Source organism: Protopterus annectens, chromosome 3.part0 (genome assembly GCF_019279795.1).
Source record: "Protopterus annectens isolate FY-2018-M chromosome 3.part0, PAN1.0, whole genome shotgun sequence".
Lineage (NCBI taxonomy): Eukaryota > Metazoa > Chordata > Ceratodontiformes > Protopteridae > Protopterus > Protopterus annectens.
In genome coordinates, this window is record NC_056731.1 from 1,526,959,566 (window position 1) to 1,526,981,622 (window position 22,057).

Genomic DNA, 22,057 nt, shown 5'->3' on the forward strand with positions numbered 1-22,057 from the left:
ATCAAGATAGCCCTTGGTTTTTCCTCCCTCATTTTGAGCAGCACCCTTGAAATGAGTGGTAGAGGGGGAAATGCATAAATTGAAAGGTTTACCCATTGGAAGGATAGAACATCCACTTTCCAGGCCTTGCTGTGAGGTTCCCTGTGCAGAATTTGCGGAGCTGATGATTGGAGTGGAAGGCAGAGAGGTCCACCTTCGGGGAACCACATTTCTGGGTTACAAGGTTGAAGGTTCTGTGGTCTAGCTGCCACTCGTGTGGGTCTGGTAGGTTTCTGCTTAAGTTGTCTGCCAGAAAGTTTAGGGAGCCTGGCAAGAATTGTGCTAGCAGGTGAATTTGCATGGCTGAGGCCAAAGGGTCATGGAGAGTCTGCAGAAAAGATAAGAGTGAGTCCCTCCCCGTTTGTTGATATACCACATCACTGTGGTGTCTGTTTTGATCAGTAGAGGCCCCGGGGTGAGTACGGGGTCTGAAAGCTGTCAGGGTGTGCTGAACAGCTAGCATCTCTTTTTGGTTGATGTGCAGATGTATTTGATTTGGGCTCCAATGGCCCTGAATGCACCTGCTGTCCAGGTTTGCACCCCAGGCATAGTCTGATGCATCTGTGGTGAGGGTCTGGGTGGCATGGGGTTGTGCGAAGGGAAGCCCCTTGTTGGGGTTGCATGCTGCTGCCCACCAAAGAAAATCTTTCCTTAGACAGGGTATCATAGGTAATGATGGTTTCCAGGTCTTGAGAGTGTTGACACCAAAGGCTTTTCAGGCACCATTGTAGTTTCCTCATATGCAGTCTGGCATATGGAATGAGCACAATGCAGAAGGCCATGAACCCTAGAGATGGCAAGATTTTCCTTGCGGATAACTGATTTCTGGTGGGTAGCTGAGAGAAGTAGCCTGTCAGGTAGGCTTGTTTTTCTGGAGTAAGGAATGCCATCTGGGATGCTGTATCCAGGCTTGCTCCCAAGAATACAATTTTTTGTGTGGGTACTAGTTTTGATTTCTTTTCGTTGATAGTATACCCCAGGGATGTCAGTAGGTCCTTTGCTAAGGTCAGGTGCTGTAACAGCTTTTCCTGTCTGCCTCAATCAGGCAATCGTCTAATTAGGGGTAAATTTTAATATTTCTTTGTCTGCAAAAAGCAATGGCTGGACCCAGGCATTTTGTGAAAAACTCTGAAAGCAGTGGATAAGCCAAAGGGAAGCTCAGAGAACTGAAAGTGTATAGATCCTGCCCTGAAACGTAGATATTTCCCGCAAGATTCCCTGATTGGGATGTGTAGGTAGGCCTCTTTTAGGTCTAGGATGGCTAACCAAGCATCCTTGGAGAGCATAGGAAGAAGCTGTTGGAGCGTGAGCATTCTGAATTTTGGTATCACCAGAAAGGTGTTTAGAATGGATAGTTCGAGGATTGGGCGCCAGGTGCCCTCTTTTCTGGGTATCAGGAAGAGTCTGGAATAGAAACCTTGGCCTATCTGGTCTGCAGGGACATGCTGTATTGCCCTCAATGGAGAGCAGGGAATGGACTTGCTTTCTGGCCTCTGCCCACTGGTTTGGAGGAAGATCTGGGAATCCTTTTAGGGTTGGAAGATTGTGGAAATAAAATTTGTATCCCTGGGACACTATGTTGAGGACCCATCGGTCGTTGGTAATAGAGGCCCAGATGTTTGCATGGAAGCAGAGTTTTCTTCCAAGGGGCACAAGCAGGTGAGCAGAGGTAAGGAGTGGAGGTGTAAAGTCATTGTGACTTCTTACCATAATGGGGTGGCTTAGCATTCCCTGTTTTTGAAGAGGAGGCACTCCATTGCTTAGATCTCTGCATTCCTTGGGACTGTCTGGGGGGGGGGGGTCTGCCTCTCCTGGGTCTTGGCTGGGCTGGCCTGGAAGGGGCCGGAAAGGAACAGTGCTTGGAGGGACAATGCCTATTGACCCTCAGAAGCCGGACCTGTAAAGAGTCTAAGTGTCTGCATAGATTTTAGCTTTTTCTTCCATCTTTTTAAGACCTCTTCTGCCTTGGTGCCAAACAAATTGTCTTTGTTCAGTGGTGCATCCAATAATTTTGATTTGACATGGTCTGGCAAGGTCTGTTCCTTAAGCCAAGCATGCCTTCTAAGGACAGAATCAGTCACTGCTGCCCTGCAAGATGCTTCTAGGGCATCAAAGCCACATTGCAAGGTGTGCTTAGTAACTTAGCTTGCAGAATGCATAAGCTCTTATAATTCTTTATTTTCTGCGCAAACAGGAAAGGAAGTTATTTTTTGTTTGAGGAGTTCCATGGTATGCTGCTATTTCAGCATGTGGAACTGACAATTTAGTGCTCTAATAGCAAGAATTGCAGAGGTGTATAGTTTTTTACCCCATCTGTTTAAAGCTCTGGAATCCCTGTCTTTGGGAGTGGGATTCTTAGCGGAGGTTTCCTTTAGGTCCTTGGGAGATGACCTCTGGGTCAACAGTAGGATTTTTTAAAAGGAATTTGAGAGAGTCAGGGACTCTGTAGTACCTGTCAGGTTTCCTGAGATCAGGAGGGAGGGTGTCAGGAGTCAAAATGGATTCCATAAAAACAACATCCAAGACAGGAGGAATGGCTAAAGGGCTGCACTGTGGTAAATTTAAGAATTCTCGGAGTCTCTTTTTTGACTGAGGATAGTCCGGACATTCCCATTGGAAATGCCTCCTTAAAGTATGTAGGGTTTCACCAAATGAAAAATCCTCGGAAGGAGAGGCAGAAGCAATGGATTCCTCTGCATCAGAATCCTCATAAGCAGAGAGGGGGCAAGGCTCTTTCTTTTGGAAAGGGTAGCCTGGCTTCCCCTAATAAGCATAATAAGGTTCATAGGTTAGTACTAGGCTAACTGCCCTTGCGAGTCATTTTAAGCCTAGCCAATTATCCCTTGTGAGACTCAAACCCTGTACCTTGTGTTTCCAAGGCAAACACCTTAACCATTAGGCCACCCTCCCAACTATTTTAAGCATTTGAGACTGAGGCATGGAAGTAGGTGCCTGAGCTGGAGTCGTCGTTTTTTTAGGCGTAGTTCATACCCTGGGCCTTAAAAACTCGGTAGTTTTAGAAAGAACTTAAGACGCAAAATAAGTTTTCTGTTTTTGTAGAGTATCGGTAGTGTGAAGAACGTCCTCGGAAGCCGGTGCCTGCTCAGCGGCCCCAGACCCATCCAAGGTAGAGACATCTGCAATGATCCTTAGTCGAAGAAGAGTCTCGCGGCATACCGGACTCCGAACAGGTCTCGCTAGCGGCCTGCAAATCCATAAAAGTGGGCATCAGGGGCTGCAAAAGCATCTCACTGAGGACCGGAGAACTGACAACTAGCTTAACGGAAGCATTTTCGGCAGTTTTGGACCTGTGTGGTCTGTCTCTGTCTTTATCCTTATGTTTTTTCGGAAGATCGGTAGTTGGATGGCTTACCGAAGCCATCTCGGAATACAAGTGAGTGCGAAAATATTTAGTTACAATAAGGGCCTGACTATGTAAAGTTCTAGCGTTGAACAAAGCACAAAAGCGACAGCGAGGGACGTCATGGTCTGGGCCTAAACAAGTGATGCACTAGGAATGGAAGTCTCTGTGTGGTATTTGCTTTTCACAGGCGAGAATTGTTAACTTTTTCTGACATCAGTTACAGCAAGAAAAAAGGATCCCCAACAGGGTACTTAGCTTTAGAAGACTTCAACTTCAATTCGGAAACGAAAACACAGGTAGTGGCCGACCGGCACTCGTGCAAACTGCTTCTGCTTCGGGGTCCTCGATAAGAAAGACTGATGTAATGGCGTTGGCTGATTGATTTTGCACCGCTGACTACCTGACGTCAGTCCTGGAGCGACAGCAACTGATGTAGAAATACTAAGCCTCTGGTATTCAGGCTGACTGAGGGCTACCCCTGGAAAGATAACCCAAGTGTGATGACTGCAGCAGTGAAACACAAAGATCATCATCATTGTTCTGCCAGTTCCTTCTTAGTGTCTGCCACTATGACCATGGTATCAACAGGTACTCTTTATTCCAATATGTTCTACCCTTAGGTGGTGCCAAGGTCATATTTGATGTCTTAGGTATAGGCTCAATTGTGTCAGGCTCCTTCCATGTTTGTTGAGAGACCAAATCAATGATCTCATTGTCAGGCGGAGTTACACAGGAGGTAGATGGGCCAGCACCAAACGCCTCCAAGAACACCAACTCCTCTTGGGAATGGTCATCAGGGGACCAACCATCCCTTTGTTTCAGTTCTAAGATGTTTCTGAATGAGACGTCAATTAGGTGGTGATCTGTGGGATCCTTCCCCTTCATCAAAGTCAGTGTCTTCTGTGATAGACTCTCTGCAAGAGTCTTAAGTGCCTTCTTTTACACTTCCTCTTCCTAGGGACAACTTCTAATACCCTTCTTGGTTGTCTGGAGACTGGTTTGGACTGGCTTTCCCAGTGGAGCAGATGATTGTGGCTCTGGATGCAGAATTGAATGAAAATGGGTAGTCAGAGCCAAAGAGGGAAGAGAACAACAACTGTGGGAACAGAGAAAGCTCTCTCCACTACCTTGAAGGCAGAAAGCCTTGGAGAAAAAGATGACAGATCTGATAAGGCAGGCTTATGGACCATCAGTTCCCTTTGCCCTGATGGAAAACTGCTCGAGGAAGGAGTTGGAGCCGAGATGCCCAGGGCCGAGGGTCAGAGATGGCTCTGACAGCTTCAGAGTCGAGACCAACACAGTGAAGCTGGTGCTATGGCTCAGAGTCAACTGGCTCTAAGTACTTGGTGACAGACTACTTAGACACACCATCAGAGTTAAAAATGCCAACATCTTTGGATCTGAGGGAGATGGACTCTAGGACTTTCAGATCCAATGGCTCTGAAACTGAAGGTCAGACCAAAGAAGAAGCTAGTAATGGAGGAGAAGTACTGACCAGGGTCTCTGGACCCGATGAGGTTGGTGTCAGGAGAACTCCCATTTGTATCTGCGCCATGAGGAACTTCCTCATCCTCCTGCCCACATCAGTTTCTGTAAGGTCCTTGGAAGATTGAATGGATGAGGCAGTGGATGAAGGTCTTGAATGGCGTTGGGGTGACTGTGCCATAAAAGGGGATGGCAGCCACAGTAGAAAAAGAGCAAAAGATATACAGAAAACTATAATTATAATAAACTGAAAGTTAACCCATGAAAAATACTATGAAAGCTCAAAAGAGAGTTTACAGTGATCATGTCTGAACACTAGAGTGGCAAACGAGAACTGAGGTACGTTAGGTGACTGGGAATTATGGGTAAAGGGAGGAGCTTGAGACTTTCAGTGTTCCACCAACTGGAAGATGCGGCCAAGTTGGATCCAAGGACTGGATCCAAACTCAACAGTTGAGGAATGAATGAAAATTACATCATCAGATACTAAGTTATTTAAAGCAGATTTTTCTTCACAAGAACAAACTATAGATAAAACATTTGTCATACTTTCACAATTTGTCAAAACAAACACGAGCCTGGCAATTCAAAATGTTGAAAATCAAAGTTGCAAAAGACTACACTTTCTCGTAAGTATCAATAATTTTTCTAGCCGTATTAGAAAGAGTAGGATTAGAATAAACTAAGGCTATAACTGTTAGGTCAGGTTGAGAACAGTGTATAAACATGTAAAAGACTGAGAAACTTTACACATCCTAGCTGCCTTTTTAGGGAGAGCTAGCTGACCATCAGGAAAACTGCAGTCATTAAAACACACATCCTTCAAAGCAGACAGAACAGGAGGAATTGAAGGTTCTGGAAAATCCTTTTTGTAACAACTCATAGTATTTTTTTTAAGGGACAGAGAAATCTGTGTTCTCCCAGTGAAAACACCAGGACATTCTAGCAATAGTCTCAAATAGAGAGAAACCCCGCAGAGGGAGAATCAGAAACGGAGCTCTACTCAGTCTGAATCAGAACTCTGAGGGCAAAACTCTGAACCTGTCTCTGCCTCTTCCTGTTCAAATTCAGAATCTTGAATCTCTTCAGGAAAAGAGGAATCACTGTTTATTTTACCAGAAGCTACTTTACAAGAAGGATTCATAGCCTGAATTAAACCATAAATCAGACCCAATAAACTACTCCTACTCAAAGAAATTTCAGGAGGGTTAGAAACATGCTTGGTTTTCTGTTTGACAGGAAAATTGGGGCCAATAGTGTTAACGAATGGCAGCAGCTGCATGCCCAAAGATGGGCACAGCATTATGGCAACATGGAAACATTCCCTGGTCCCTCTCCCATAACCAACAAGAGTGGCTTTCCCTTGTCCACTGATGGGACTCAAATAGCCACAGAGGACGTGGCTACCCCCCGATCCATAGTGGCTGTAAGCGCTACACCAGAGGGATCTAGGGTAAAAGATGAGTGGTCTGAGGTACAACAAATGGCCACAGCAGTCACCCAACTGATGCGAAGGCAAGCTGCTAGACTGCTGTGGTGGCAAAGGCTGTTTGCTTAACTTTTTCTGTAGTTGGAAGAAGGAACAACCATTGGACCGGTAGTCTGTTTTACAGTTAAGTCAAAAATTATGCTGCTTTCCCAGGGAAAACAAGCAGCAAAATATCTGTTTAACTACAAATCCACAAAAATTAATTTTGACAGAAAAAAAAATAAAAAGCACAACAGAAAATAAACAATTACTCCACAGAAAATATGTTTGCAGTTCGTTTACACTACTTTTAAACTGACAAGAAATGAATTCTCCATTTAAAAGAACACTTCAGTCTCGAGGAAGTCCATTACACAATGATTCAACTTTAAAATAACTTTTCTGATGATGAAAGTAATAAAACAACAAAATTTAAGAAAATGAATTTTTTATTCTCCAAAGGGAACTTTCCTGCCAATCAAAGAAAAGCACAAGTTGAACTTCGATCCTCTAAAGCATCAGAGGCGTGTACTCTTCAGTGGCAGTAAAGCCCTGGAGGGCTTTGTACTGAAACTCTTCTTTTAGTCAGCTCACTTCAAGCTGACTGAGTTTAAGTGTAAGCTACCTTGAAGCTTTAGAAGCTGGCCCGCCACTATATCTTTGGCAGGATACAACCCATATAGCTACGGCTACTGCAGTAGTGATGAATATGAAGAACATCTGAGAGTGACTGGCTCTTATTTGGAAGCAGAGAAACGTCCTTGACATTGGGGCAATCTTGATCTGTAAATAAGTGTCTTGGAGATCCACAGGGTGGGGTCAGTCACCCCTCTGGCATACGAGATCTAGAAGCTAACCAAAGTTAGACAGAGAGAGAACTCTTTCTATCATTTGAATCAGAGTCCGATGTAAGTGACTCAGATGGAAGTCCAACTGCTTTCTTTGTCATGTCCTCTTTCTTGGTACAACAGATAGTGGGATGTCCGAGTCCTTACAGGACGGTCAGCTCTTTGACTGCCTTCTGAGGCCTAGGGCTGGACTCTGACCTGCAGATGAATGAATAGGCTGTGCAGCATGACAATCAAGTCTTGGACATAAAATTATCCTCTCCATGACCTCGAAGGCAGATTTGATGTCCGAAAGATCTGAGGAACTCCACTCTGGCTAGGACGCCATCACTCCATCCAAACTGAAGAAGGAATAACTCCAGTAGAAGGGAAGAGCCTTGGCCCCAAAAGAGTTGAATGCTTCAAGGAGTGCGTCAGTCCTAATGGCTTGAAGACAGAGGACCCCGAACAAGGAGTCAATAAAGGTGGCTCTGAGGACAGTACAGAGTACTCAACATGAAGTTGGCATGACTGTGTTCCTCTGCTCCAAGAACCTGTGAGTTGAGTGGGAACAGATCCAAGGACTCTAGTACCAAGGAAGGCGCAACAACTGATGCCAAAACACCAGCTCTGAACTAAGGAATGCTTCCAAGTACACCAGGTCCTAGCTGGGTTTGGAGGAAAAGCAAGAATAAGAGAGGCAGGACCTCTCCTCTCTACCCTTGGTACTATGGGTTAAGGTATGACAGTCATGTCTATTTGCATCCTCAAGAATGTTATTATCCTTGACAGCTCCAAGTCCAAAGCACTTGTTATACAGAAGAGTGATTTAAATGAGGAGACTAGAGGTGGTCGACACAACATGTTTCCAACTTCAATGGAGGTTTGTTTAACTGCACTACTAGTGACTCATCTACAATCAAGATGGGCACCGCAGAGATCACAGCTGAAGAAGCTGGCTCCAGATCAGTCATGGAGGAGAAATTTGCTTCAATACTTTGGGAACCGAAGACAGAGTCATCAGTCTTCCTTTTCTTGAGTTCCTCTCTCTCTAGTTTGTCATGGGACTTCCTCTTCGCCTTGTTTTTTCTGGTCTTATCTCGCTGAGGATCAGGAAAGATAAGACTCAATTACAGGCATATTCTTGAAACTCTTTCCCCTTTAACCTCATCATCCATTACAAAAAAAATGAACTCCCCCACTAATTGGCAAAATGTACACACACTAAATATAGCATCTAAATAAAATAATGTATGGCTACACGGGCAAACCAAAAGCTATGAAGAAGAGAGAGACACAAAACAACAGGCTAACTAGAACAGCTGATGAGAGAAATGCCCCAATATGAGGGGGTGGGGTTGGCATAATAGTTAAGGTCTTCATCTCAAACACAAAGTACAAGAATTTATTCTAACCTCAGGTTACAGATTAGACTTAAAATGACCTTTCAAGTCAGTTAGTCTAGTACTCACCTATGAACCTGGAAGAGCTTACAGTCATAAACCTGCCTAAAGATTAAATTTTTTTTTTACAGTTACAGTAATGTAGTTTTAATCTTTCTGTTAAGAGTATGAAGCAACCTAATTAATACGTAACAGTTCTGCCAATATGAAAACAGTACACAATTTCAATTACAGAAGCAGACATAACTTTTCATCACACTGGAGGAAAAGGGCATTTATAAAAGTATCTATTCTTTGTCCTCAGTAGCAAAACAGCTGTATTTTGTTTTGTCCTTACACTTCAGAAAATTCCCGTAAAAGGGACACCCCACTCATTTCTTAATACCCTACTGGTCCTACTCCTATCACAATGTACAGGAACACTGGCTTTTGGCATTAAACATTACAATTCATCCTACAAGTGAGTGTGCAATAACTCAGACTACAGCTGACTTGCACAGAGTTATGGGCTTGAATTTTGAGCAGGGGACATTTATCTGCCATTCTGCAAAGTTGCATGCCAAAATTCCTCCAGTCTTCATTAGAGATTGCAATGTTGTGGATAATGACTACATCCCCCTCACCAATGAGACTAAAAGTCAAAGCCACACACTTCCCCCTTCTCCTGGCAGGGTCATTTTTATAACATCGAAGCTTCAGGTATTCGAATACCTAAAGCTTGACATGTAAATAGCTAAAGCTCAAATCTGAGAATGGCCACTTCCACACAGGGAAAGAAATCACTTGCCGCAAACAAAAAAAAAAAAAAAAAAAAAATTTTCAAACCCGAATCAAGTGGGTGGTTGTATCCCCCACCCTCCCCTTAACTAAATATACCAACTATGAGATCGCTTTACATTGGAGAAAAGGGAAAATTATCCATAACAGCAAAGCAAATTTTTTCCCTTTAAAAAATTTGCTGAAGTGGCCATTCACGATTTTCAGCTTTCGCTATTTACGCGTCGAGCTTTAGGTATTCGAATACCTGAAGTTTCAATGTTATAACATAGACCCTTCTGGCACCTGTGTTACTAAATGAACCCACATTACTGGTGTGCTCTGCTCCTGCAACAATGGGCTAGTGAAAAGTATTTCTGAATAGTGCATTTAAATGGACTCACGAAGATTTGTTGCCTTTTGCTTTTTCTTGTATTAATTCTCCTTTTGGATTCACTGTAAATATCCTGCAGTCCGAGACACCAACTTGTTTATAGGCAAAAACATCCTGTAAAGCAAAAAAAATAAGTTCAGAAAGGGAGCATTGCTTAACTCTGATTATACCAAATAATATACAAATTATAAGGTGGATTTGCATGAAGAAAAGGTTTTTCAATTAATAAAAGAAGTTCTTGGAGCTTGATTCACACTCACGTAACAGCTAATCCTCCATAAGACTTGGTCTTAAGTAAATTAGAAAAGTACGGTGTCCACACAGACAATCAGCTGCTTAAGTACAGCATCATTTCAGCTATTTCTTCACTACAGTCTAAAGCTTTACTGCAAGTCTGGGGCCTTATGAAAATGCAACTCATCAACTGCAAGTCTTCTTTATATCACATGCAAAAGTGTGGAAGACTGCAGTAAAATTAACTGTCAGTTACTTGTGATACATGCGATATATAACCCAAAGTGTATGCAAGTCTTGCCATTTTTTGCAACTGAAAAAACTACTACTACTAATACTGACTCAGGTCATCATGTCACAACAGCAACATCCATAGCCTGCTGAACATTCCCCATAAGATACTGACTCGTGAATGCAAAGTACAGCATAAAAATGAAGAGGATGTGTATAAATGCAGTTTCCATGAAGCAAATAGGACAAAATAACATTTACAAAAACCCAAGTATTGCTTTCTGTTGGTGAGAGCACAGCTTCATGCAAGGGTCTGCTTAAAATAAATTCTGAAACTACTTGGTGCAACCGATTATTTAATATAACCGTCTCTGAAATTACAATGGGGAAAATGTACCCTATTTAGCACAACCTCAGTTTTCACAAAAGTATGCTTTTCTAACACTTGTTTTATCAGACAACAGTTCAATGGGCTGTCCTGCATTTCACAAATGCATTGCTGCACATTATCTGTGCTTTCTACTTGAATGAATCTGCAAGTGTGGCAAATCACTAAACGAAAGAATACAGGACTCAAAGAACAGATGTGCATGTTATGAGCTACACTGCCGTAGCACTAAATTCAAATATAAGTATCCTTCTGAGTGAAAGGTTTATATAAATAGTGACTCTAGCTACCTTGCTGAATTATCCTAGATACAAAAAGTGGCTTACCCCCCACTAAAGTCTTTTTTTATGAAATTGAGCAGAAACTTTTTTTTTAATTTTTCTCCCTACCTGCTTAATCTAATACAGGGTTGTAGTGAAGCCTAAGCTAAGCCTTTCAGTCAAGTAGGGACAAAGGCATAGACTTTTATCCGGAGTGGGAAACAAACCAAATGTAATATATATATATATATATATATATATGGAGGCAGACAGACACACCCTTATCAGCAGTTTACAGAACTGTCAATTACCCAATGGCAGGTCTTTTAGACATGGAAGGCAACCAAAACACTAGCAAAAAACTGCAGCCACAAAGAAGACTGGCAACCATCTCAGAAAAGGGACCCTAGCCAAGAAATTAACTGGAAGACTTAAGCAGGAACACAAACACTGTACCACTAGTATTGCAGTGATTGAAATATACTGATTTTCTATTGCACACCAAGACCAAAATACTACTTGAGTTGTAAGAAAGCACCAATACCTGTGTATTTAGGATGCAGTCTTCTTAATCATTGCTACATTCAAGTTGTTTATGGCTGTTACCTGTACATTTTCTAAATTACATTTTTAGAAAGCAGCTCACTGTTGTCGATATTTTATCCAATTCAAATATATGTAGTTTTTAACATTCAGAGTGGCCACGGTGATGCAGCGGTTAACGTTGTCACCTCACAGCAAGAGGTTCTCAGGTTCGATCCTCGGCTGGGGTACCTTCTGTACGAAATCTGCATGTCCTCCCTGTGGTCGCGTGGGTTTCCTCCGGGTGCTCCGGTTTCCTCACACATCCCAAAGCCATGCTGTAGGTGGACTGGACACTCTAAATTGGCCCTAGGTGTGAGTGCGTGTGTGTGTGTGTGCACCTTCTGTGGAAGGATGGGTGCCGGGCTGGCAACTCGACAATGTAAAACTCTACTGCCAATCATGAGCGGACAAGGTGACCCGCTGTGGCGACCCCTAACCGGGAAAAGCCGAAAGAAGAAGTAGTTTTTAACATTCAGCAATTACAACACCTGCAGGTATACTATGTTATCTTGTGCTGGCTAGTCCATGAAAATTACCTGTAAAGTAACTCTGCTGTTTCCCATGCATATTATGCATTTATCAGACAAAATTAACTTTTTAAGTAATAAGTTTCTAGCTGCAATTTCTTAACATATAATTCTGACCCACAGCTAAAACGTAAAACTAATAATAATTTACTTGTCCTACTATTCTTTGCAGTTTGGATATAAGCAAACAACAGAGAGGGATGGGAGCAATGAGCAAATCTCTACCACCAAGAAGTGTTCTGAAGTCAGATACTAATTTTTATGTAGGGGAGACATCAGCCACGGAAAAGGAAAACCTTCTTGTTGGCTTGCACATGCAGAAGCCTGACACTGATTCAGCAATGATTGGCCTTCACACAAATGAGATAAACCATCTGAACGATTTTTCATTAAAATATCAAAAGTAGGAAACATTTTAAATTATATGCTAGGAGCTATGAGCACGACGGTTTTACAGCCCTCATTAACAAACTTAAAGCCCACAGATCAATAACAATGTCAATGCATGCCAACAAATCTATCAAGTCTTAATGAAGACGCAGTGTTTAAGTTCCAAGTTTGTGGTTACCGCTTGCTACCATTTCCCAGAATGTTTGTGACAACAATGTTATTTTTTCAAAGCCTAAAACGTTGTACAGTATTTTATTTCCTCATGACAATATATTTTGCATTATATTGCAAAACAAGAATGTTTTAAATCAGATAAATATATATTTTAACCATTTACCAAATGCTTCTGACATCTACATAGGCAATAAAAATTGATTCTTGTCAACAGTAAAATGCAGCAGGCCGTTTGAATTCATAAAAATCAGTTTCAGTTGTTTTGATAACATTTTTGATACCACATGTGAAAGAAATGTAGTTTTTATCAAAGTGCAAAATGCTTTAAAGTGCTCCCAGAAAATCAAACACTGCAAATGAAAAAATTGCTCAAGCAGGTACTTGGAAACAATATCCCCTATAAAATTATCAAATTCCCTGAGTACTTAGTATTCAGAAGTTGCTTGACCAGACCCCCCTGGCTTACATGAAGAGGCACATTGACCTTCATGTACACACTTGGATTGCTATTTTTATGCAGATAGCACTACAGTAAACCAGTACTAAACTCCATCAGCACCACTCCCCCTGCAACCAACACTAGCAAGCATCTGGAACCATGGACTTCACTTTTCAATGGCCTCTAAGATCAACTTGGTTGAAATGGGCATTCTGAGGCAAAGAAGCAATTGTCTGATATGTAGGGACAATCATGTACTACTAAAATTAAATGTCACAGTAGCTAAAGGGTGTACTTACATGAAGACTCTGGAGGCAAAGCTCTCATACAAGACCACTACAATCTGCAAACAGATTGTCAGTAACACACACCACCGGACTAAATCTTTTTCACACAAGACAGACCAAATACATAGACCTTCATATACTGAGGATCCTAAAAGTAACTTACCCAAACCATAAAGGCCCTACACAAACTGTGTGTGTGTGTGTGGGGGGTTAGCAGTACAAGACCTGTGATCTCACAAAAAGAAGAGTTGTCTAAAATCTTACTATAATGGTAAATGTCCTTCTCTTCACTGTTGCAGTATTCATTACACTAGGGAGCCCCTGCCAAGGGAGGCTTGACGTCCGGCCAGTATACCAAAGCCTTTAAGGTTGCTTTAAGGTACACCGTACGTCACTTGTATGCTCCTCGTGTAGTGTAGGGCATAAAGGTGACGTCCAGATGTACCATTCTCAGAAATGAGAGCCTCGGTGAGAATGCCAGTCCAAGAAAAAAAAGAGGTAAGCAAGTCCATCTAGAAGACAAATGGACCAGGGGGAGGAGGGAGGGAATGAATACTGCAACTGTGAAGAGAAAGATGTCTACCATCATGGTAAGATTTTACACAGCTGTACCATGTCCTTCCCATGTCATTGCTGCAACATTAGGGAGAGTGCCAAAGCTCAGGAAGAAGAAAGGGAGGAAGGACCAAGCAAGCAGAGCTTTCTAGGAAAAGTACAGTTGTGTACCTATCATAAATGTAGATGTTCGAGTGTATTCACTGTTGCAGTCATTACACTTGGGTTATCCTGCTGGCAGGTGACCCACAGTCGGCCTGAGTTCCAAAGTCTTGGTCCGGCGTCGGTTGCTGTCGCCTCTTCCCTGATGTCAGTGCGCCAGGGGTATAAATGTTGCAACCGATGCCATTTTCTTCAGTTTTTCTTGCCCCAGATGTCAGGTGCCCCCAGACAAGAAGGCTGAAAAGAAAAGAATATGCCAAACAGCCATGCATATATTACTATAAACATTTACTTCATCTACAAGCAAATACACCACATAGGTTGTACAGAGTTGAGAAGTACAGAATAGTCCCAGCAAAGAGGGGGATGGTGGGTGGGTAACCTGGAATGCAACAGTGAATACACTCTAACATCTACATTTATGGTAGGTACACAACTGTACTATGTTCATCGTGTTTCACTGTTGCAGTTATTACACTTGGGTAGAATCCCAAAGCTGAGGTTGGGTGGCTGGGTCTAGACTGGATTTGGCGAGGCTAACAAGCCCTGCAGAACTGCAGTGGCAAAGCCTGCTTTGGATTTGGAGTAGAGAGGCAGGTGATAGTGCTTGGTAAAAGTGTGCACTGAGCTCCAGGTTGCAGCTTCTAATATGTCTTTGGTTGGTACCCCTCTAAGGAAAGCTGCTGAAGTGGCTGCTGCTCTGGTAGAATGAGACCTAATGCCCTTAGGCACAGATTTGCCATGTTGTGCATAACAGAAGCGGATGCAGTGTCCTATCCATTTGGAGATTGTCTGCTTTGTAATAGGCTTTCCTTGTGATCCTGCAGCATAAGCTACAAACAGTTGCTCAGTTTTTCTGAAAGCTTTTGTTTTGTCCAAGTAAAATCGTAGCTGCCTGTGTATATCCAAAGCGTGCAGAAGTCTTTCCCCTTTATTCTGGGGATTTGGGTAGAAAGTAGGTAAATGAATGGTTTGGTTTAAGGCCAAATTGGAGACCACTTTTGGCATGAATATTGGTTTTGTCCTAAGAGAAACCCTGCCCTGATGAAAAATGAGGAAAGGTTCCACGGCCATCAATGCCTGTAACTCTAAGACTCTTCCTGCTGAAGTTATTGCTAGGAGCAGAGCAGTTTTCCATGACAAGAACTTTAGATCAGTTGTGCTGGCTGGTTCAGCTGGAGGCAGTGTTAAGTTTTTCTAAAACAAAATTGAGGTCCCAAGTAGGTACTGGTGCTCTTCTAGGATGTCTTATATTCTTTGCCCCTCTGAGGTACTGTCGTAGTAGAGGATGTGAAAAAAATAGGAGGATCAATATTGTAATGAGCTGAAATGGCAGAGGCATGGATTTTAATAGATGAAAAAGATAGGCCTTTGTCCAACATCTCAGTCAGGTATTGCAAAACCTGAGGTATGTTAGGGACCAATGGGTCGAGCCCTTGTGCCTGGTTCCAAGCACAGAATCTCTTCCATTTTTCTGCATAAGATTTCCTAGTGCTGGGCCTCCTGGCTTCCAAAATTACATCCATAACAGCTTTGGAGAAAGAGGCAGTCTGAGTGGCTACATTATCTGCCATGCTGCCAGGTTTAAGGTTCTGAGTTGACTGTGCAGAATCTGATTGTTTTGCTGTGTCAGCAGATAAGGGATTTGAGGTAGAGGCCAAGGTGGGCCCTGGGACAAAGTTTTTAGGATTGGGTACCAGTGCTGGTGTGGCCAGTCTGGTGCAATCAGTATCATTTTTGGCCTCTCTTGTCTGACTTTTAGAAGCACCTTGGTGGGAAGAGGCATCGGAGGGAAGGCACAGACTGTCAGTTTTTTTCCAGCTGAATGATAGAGCATCCACTTTCCATGCTTGAGAGTGATAAGTCCTTGTGCAAAATTTCCGTATTTGGCAATTGTGAGGAGAGGCAAAAAGATCTATGTCTGGGCATCCCCATTTCCTTGTTATGTTGAACACTTGTGGATTTAGCTTCCATTCGTGAGGATCCATGAGATTTCTGCTTAGTTTGTCTGCCAGTGTATTTTTTGTTCCTGGAAGGAATTGTGCTTGCAGATGTACCTGGTAGGTCAGTGCTGTGTTCCACAAAGTCATGGCTTGTCTGCATAGGGGGTAGGAATGTGTGCCCCCCTTGCTTGTTTATGTACCACATAACTGTGGTATTGTCCGTCTTTATTAGTAGTTGTCCTGGATGTATTAGGTCCTTGAAGGCTGTCAGGGCATTCTGTACAGCTAGCATCTCCTTTTGATTGATGTGAAAATGCATTTGCTCCTTGGGCCACATGCCCTGAATACATTTTCCTGTCATATGTGCTCCCCAGGCATAGTCCGATGCATCCATTGTTATTGTCTGCCTGGCTGTAGGTAAGGTGAAAGGCTGTCCCTTGTTGTGGTGACAGGCCTGGGACCACCATCGAAACCCCTGTTGTAGCCAGGGAATCAAGGTTATGATTGCCTCTAGGCTGTGACAATGCTGAGTCCAAACACTTTTTAGATACCATTGTAGCTTCCTCATATGCAGTTTTGCATATGGAATTAGTAGACTGCAGGATGCCATGAAACCCAGGGTCTGCAGAATTTTTCTTGCAGGGAGCTGGGTCTTTGTTGCCATCATTTGAAAGTAATGAGTCAGTTGCTTTTGTTTGTCTGGCGTGAGATAAGCCATCTGGGCAGTTGTATTTAAGCTTGCACCCAGGAATATTATCGCTTGAGAGGGCACTAGTTTTGATTTCTTTTCGTTTACTGTGTACCCTAGGCAAATTAGCAATCTTTTTACAAACAGCAGGTGCTTTAGAAGAATGTCCTTGCTCTCTGCTTGAATAAGGCAGTCGTCCAAGTAGGGATATATTTGAATTCCTTTTTGTCTGCAAAATGCAATTACTGGTGCCAGGCATTTTGTGAAGACCCTGGGCGCAGTAGATAAGCCAAAGGGCAGTGCAGAGAATTGGTAATGGCTTGAGCCTGCTAAAAATCGGAGGTATCTTCTGCACGATTGTCTGATTGGGACGTGCAGGTATGCTTCCTTGAGATCCAAAGTAACTAGCCAAGCCTCCTTGCCCAGCATGGGCAGAAGTTGTTGAAATGTTAACATTTTGAATTTTGGAACATCCAGGAAAGTATTCAGGATTGACAGGTCCAGTATTGGTCTCCAGGCTTTGTCTTTTCTGGGTACTAAGAAAAGTCTTGAGTAAAATCCTTGTCCCTGTTCTTCTTGTGGAACTTTCTGAATAGCTCCCATATCCATAAGAGCAGCAATCTGTTTTTGTGCCTCTGCCCATTGGTTTTGTGGCAGGTTTGGCATACCTTTTGGTTGTGGAAGTGGAACCTGTACCCCTGAGAAACTATATTCAGCACCCATTGGTCTTGGGTGATCATGCACCAATTTTTTGAGAAAAGTGCTAGCTTTCCCCCTAGGGGTGCTGCCAACTGGTAAGAGCTTGGCATTTGCAGAGGGAAGTCATTGTGACTTTTTCCTATAAGGTTGTGATTTGTCTTCTCCTCCTTTGGGGGCTGAAGCACCCCATTGTTTAGGTCTGTAGGAGCCTTGGGGCGGAGATCTGCCTCTTGGGCGTCTGTATCTGCCTCTTTTTTGAAGGCCAGTTTCTGCTAAATCTAGGTGGTTGAACCTGTAAGAAATATTTCGCCGTTTGCATTGACTTTGCTTTATCCTCCATTTTCTTTAACACCTCTTCTGCCTTACACCAAACAAAGTATCATGCTGTAGTGGAGCATCCAATAATTTTACTTTAACATGGTCAGGTAAACTTTGTTCTTTCAACCAAGCATGTCTGTAACTGCGGCTCTACAAGAAGCCTCTAATGAATCAAAACCACACTGCAGAGTATGCTTTCCCACTTGTTCAACTTAATGCAATAAATCCTGCATTTCTTTACTGTCAGGACTTTCTATATTTGCAACCATTTTCTGCTTTAACAATGACATGAGATACTGTTGATATTTAAGCAAGTGAAACTGACAGTTTAACACTCTTACAGCTAAAGTAGCAGAAGTGTACACTTTTTTCCCCAATCTGTCCAGAGCTCTGGAATCCCTATCTGAGGGGACAGGATTTTTGGCAGTGGAAGCTTTAACCCCTTTAGGACCCTGAAAAATTGTTTCTGGGTCAGCAGCGGGATTTTTATAAAGAAATTTATGAGAGTCAGGGACCCTGTAGTATCTGTCTGGCTTTACTGGAGCAGGGGGTAAAGAATCTGGAGACAGACCGGATTCAGAAAAAAACATCTACAATATCAAGCACAGGAGGGATAGCTAGGGGCCTGTGCTGAGGTAATAAAAGGAAATCTCTGAGCCTTTTCTTGGATTCTGAGTAATCCTGGCTCTCTCAATGGAAATGCTCCCTTATGGTGTGCAGGGTTTCCCCAAAGGAATAATCCTCAGGCGGTGAGGCTGAAGGAATGGACTCTTCAGCATCAGAGTCCTCATAGGGGGGGAGAGAATAGCCCTGATCAGAAGAAGAATCAGAGGAAATGGAAATCTGATCAGAGGAATCATAATCAGTGTCTTGCCTAGGCCTTTTGTCAGGAGGGGGATGGGAACCCCCGATTAAAGTAATAAGGTCTTTGGCCATTTTAAGCATCTGTTTCTTTGGCATGGATGACTGTTCTGGAGAATGCTGCACTTGTTTCCTTGTCTTTAATGATGTTTTTGATTTTGCCTTTGCTGCTGTAGTAGCCTTACTTGTAAGCTGTGAAGGTCTGAAAACACCCTCAGAAGCCGGTGCCTGCTCAGCGGCTCCGGACCCATCTGAGGGTATAGTTTCCGTAGGCCCAACACGTTGAGTTTCCACAGGCCTCTGTGTCTCCACGTGGCTGTCGGTTAGAGCCTGTGGCTCTGAGGTAGCGGGTGTCAGGGGCTGCGAAAGCGCCTCACTGAGAGCCGGCGAACTAGCGACTGGCCTAAAAGAGGCTTTGTCGTCGGTTTTGGACCTCGGATGCCTGTCTTTTTCTTTGTCTTTGAGTTTTTTATACATTCCGGTAGTCGGTTGTTCCGACGGCATTATATAATTAAATCTTCGTCCAAAATAATGTAAAGCAAAATCAAACTGACGTTTAATAGCGTGTTTATTGAATCTAGCACAAAACAGACAACTAGTAACGTTGTGGTCAGGGCCTAGGCAAGGAATGCAGTAAGAGTGAAAGTCCTTATGACGTATTTGCTTCCCACAAGAAATACAATTATTAACTTTTACTGACATTGGTCTGGAGCAAGAAAAAGTTTCCCCAACGGAGTATTTAGCTTTATTGAAGACTTTGGTTCTGAAATTCAATTTTGAAAATCTCAGGAGTCGGCCGACTGGCACTTGCGAACTACTTTTGCTTCGGGCACCACACGGCAAGAAAGAATGAAGAAAATGGCGTCGGTTGCAACTTTTATACCCCTGGCACACTGACGTCAGGAAGAGGCAACAGCAACCGACGCCGGACCAAGACTTTGGAACTCGGGTCGCCTGCCAGCAGGATAACCCAAGTGTAATGACTGCAACAGTGAAACACGAACATCCACGAGAGATGGCCCTAGCAAAACCAGCTCTAGCTTTGGAAATTCCATAAAATTGTAGTGCTTGGTAAACATATACACAGAAGTCCACATGGCTGCTTCAAAAATACAGTTAGTATCCAAACCCTCTAAAAAACCCTAGAAGAAGCCATCACTCTAGTAGAATGATCCTTCATAGAAAAAAGACTCTTACCATGAAGTATTGCTTTACAGATCCAAGACAAAATAGTCTGATTGGACACAGCTAATCCCAAAGACCTAGGATGAAAGGAAACACAGTTGATCTGATTTCCTAATAGTCTTATCCAAATAAAATCTGAGTTGTCTACGCTATCAAAAGTGTGCAGCACCTTCTCACTAGCAGATTGTGGAGAAGGGAAAAAAGTGGGTGAAGCTAAGTCTTTCACCCACTATATTAACCAACTTTTCATCTGAAGAAATAATCCTATCCATGGTATCAGAACCAGAGTACCACCTGACCTATAATGTTGGGGATAGGTTATGCCTATACTATTAACAGTAGTGACAACCTGCTACGTATCACATTAAAATCTAGTAACAATATGGGGGGACATATGTGACATAATTAAATGAAATTGGCAAATTCTTTCTTCAGATGAAAAATTGGTGAATACAGTGGTTGAAAGACCCAGCTTCACCTTTAAACTGAATAAGAACTTAAAAGACCTATTATGTCAAGATCATCATTTGGGTAAGGTGAAGAGACATTATACAGTATACCGGGTTACTTTTCCCCTGTAAACAATGCAAAGCATGTCCCCCTTGATAAATAGTCAAAGCTATTTTATATATCCCAATACAAAGAAGAGATATGAGTTTGAACTACATGCCGATTGTTTTATTAGTAAACTTGTTTATTTAGCCCAATGTAGAAACTGTACAAGTTTCTACACAGGTAAGACAAATTGTAGACTGAAAGATAGAATACTGATACCTATGTCATCAATATGGTTGAAAGATGCAGATAATGCTTTGTATCAACATGTTGCACAAAATCATGAACATATGTTTTCATTTATGGTTGTGCAGAAAATTCATATGAATATTAGGGGAGGATGTAAGAGGATGTAAATCAAACTGAGTTTATTGAGATGAACTGGATCATTAAGTTGGGGACAGATACACCTCCAGGCTTAAATGGCTTTATACCTTTAAAGCCAGCTCTCAAAAAATGGAGGGTAAATTACTGAAGTTTGACTGGTTGTTTAAGATTTCAAACCTGTATAAATGTTACTGTGAATTTTATCTGCATGTTCATCTGATGAAGGGCTTGCCCCGAAAGCGCTTATGACATTTTATTAAACGGCATTAGTTTTATATACCTTTTGCTATTGAGTTTTACTTGCCTGTTGGTTTCTACTCTACATTTTTTGTTGGTTTTACTGTTGTGCATGAGCAGTTACCTAAGTGGAAGACATTTGCTTATTTTCTTCTCTAAGGACAGTCCAAATAAGGGACACTGGCAATGGCACTGAAGAAAGTACAGTTGTGTACACTTACCATAAATGTAGATGTTTGAGTGTATTCACTGTTGCAGTCATCACACTCGGGTTATCTGCCTGCAGGTAAGCCCTCAGTCGGCCCGAATACCAGAGTCTTGGGATTTCTGCGTTGGATGCTTTCGCCTCTTCCATGACGTCAGGTCGTCAGTGGTACAAAACATGCAGCCGACACTATTACATCAGTTTTTCTTGCCCCAAAGGTCAGGAGCCCCCAAAATAGGAAGCTATTATATGGTGTGGAACACTCCCAGTAAAAGGTAAATACCACTGCCATAAAAAATGGCCATACAGGGGATAGGTAGAAAGGATAGATAATACCAGGGGGCTGGAGGGAGGGAACCAGGACTGCAATGGTGAATACACTCGAATATCTACATTTATGGTAAGTGTACACAACTGTACTATGTTCTTCATGTTTCACTGTTGCAGTCATCACACTTGGGTAGATTCCCAAAGCTGAGGAAGAGTGGAGGCAGTCAAGATGTGTTAGGGCTGGCTAGCAGGCCTTGTAAGACTGCTGTAGCAAATCCAGCTCTGGATTTAGAAAAAATAGGTAGGTGGTAATGCATGCTTGGTGAAGGTGTGTACAGAATTCCAGGTTGCAGCTTCCAGGATTGTCCCTCGTAGGGACTCCCCTGAGAAATGCTGTAGAGGTGGAAGTAGCCCTAGTGGAATGTGTTCTGATCCCTTGCAGGATAGGTTTTCCATGGTGCTTGTAGCAGAAATGGATGCAGTGTGCTATCAATTTGGAAATGGTTTGTTTTGAAATGGCCTTGCCCTCTACCCCTGTAGCAAAGTGGACTAGCAGTTGGTCAGCTTTTATAAAAGGTTTACACCTGTCAAGGTAGAACCTGAGCTGTCTGTGCACATCCAAGGAGTGCAGGATCCTTTCTCCTTTATTCTGAGGATTAGGGAAGAAGGTTGGCAGATGTATAGATTGGTTTAGTGCCACACTGGATACCACCTTAGCATAAAGGATGGGTTAGTCCTGAGGGAAACCCTGTCAGCATGGAAAATAATGAAGGGTTCCACAGCCATTAGTGCCTGCAACTC

At 42.8% G+C, this 22,057-nt stretch overlaps 1 protein-coding gene across 1 annotated transcript in view; it reads right to left on the reverse strand.

Moving 5' to 3' along the window:
* The window catches only part of LPIN2 (lipin 2), a 1,688,564-nt gene that overhangs the window by 154,211 nt on the left and 1,512,296 nt on the right, over nt 1-22,057 (reverse strand). The window contains exon 18 of the mRNA XM_044065902.1: nt 9,747-9,850. Within this exon, the coding sequence (XP_043921837.1) occupies nt 9,747-9,850 (104 nt within the window). The remainder of the gene's footprint in view (nt 1-9,746; nt 9,851-22,057) is intronic.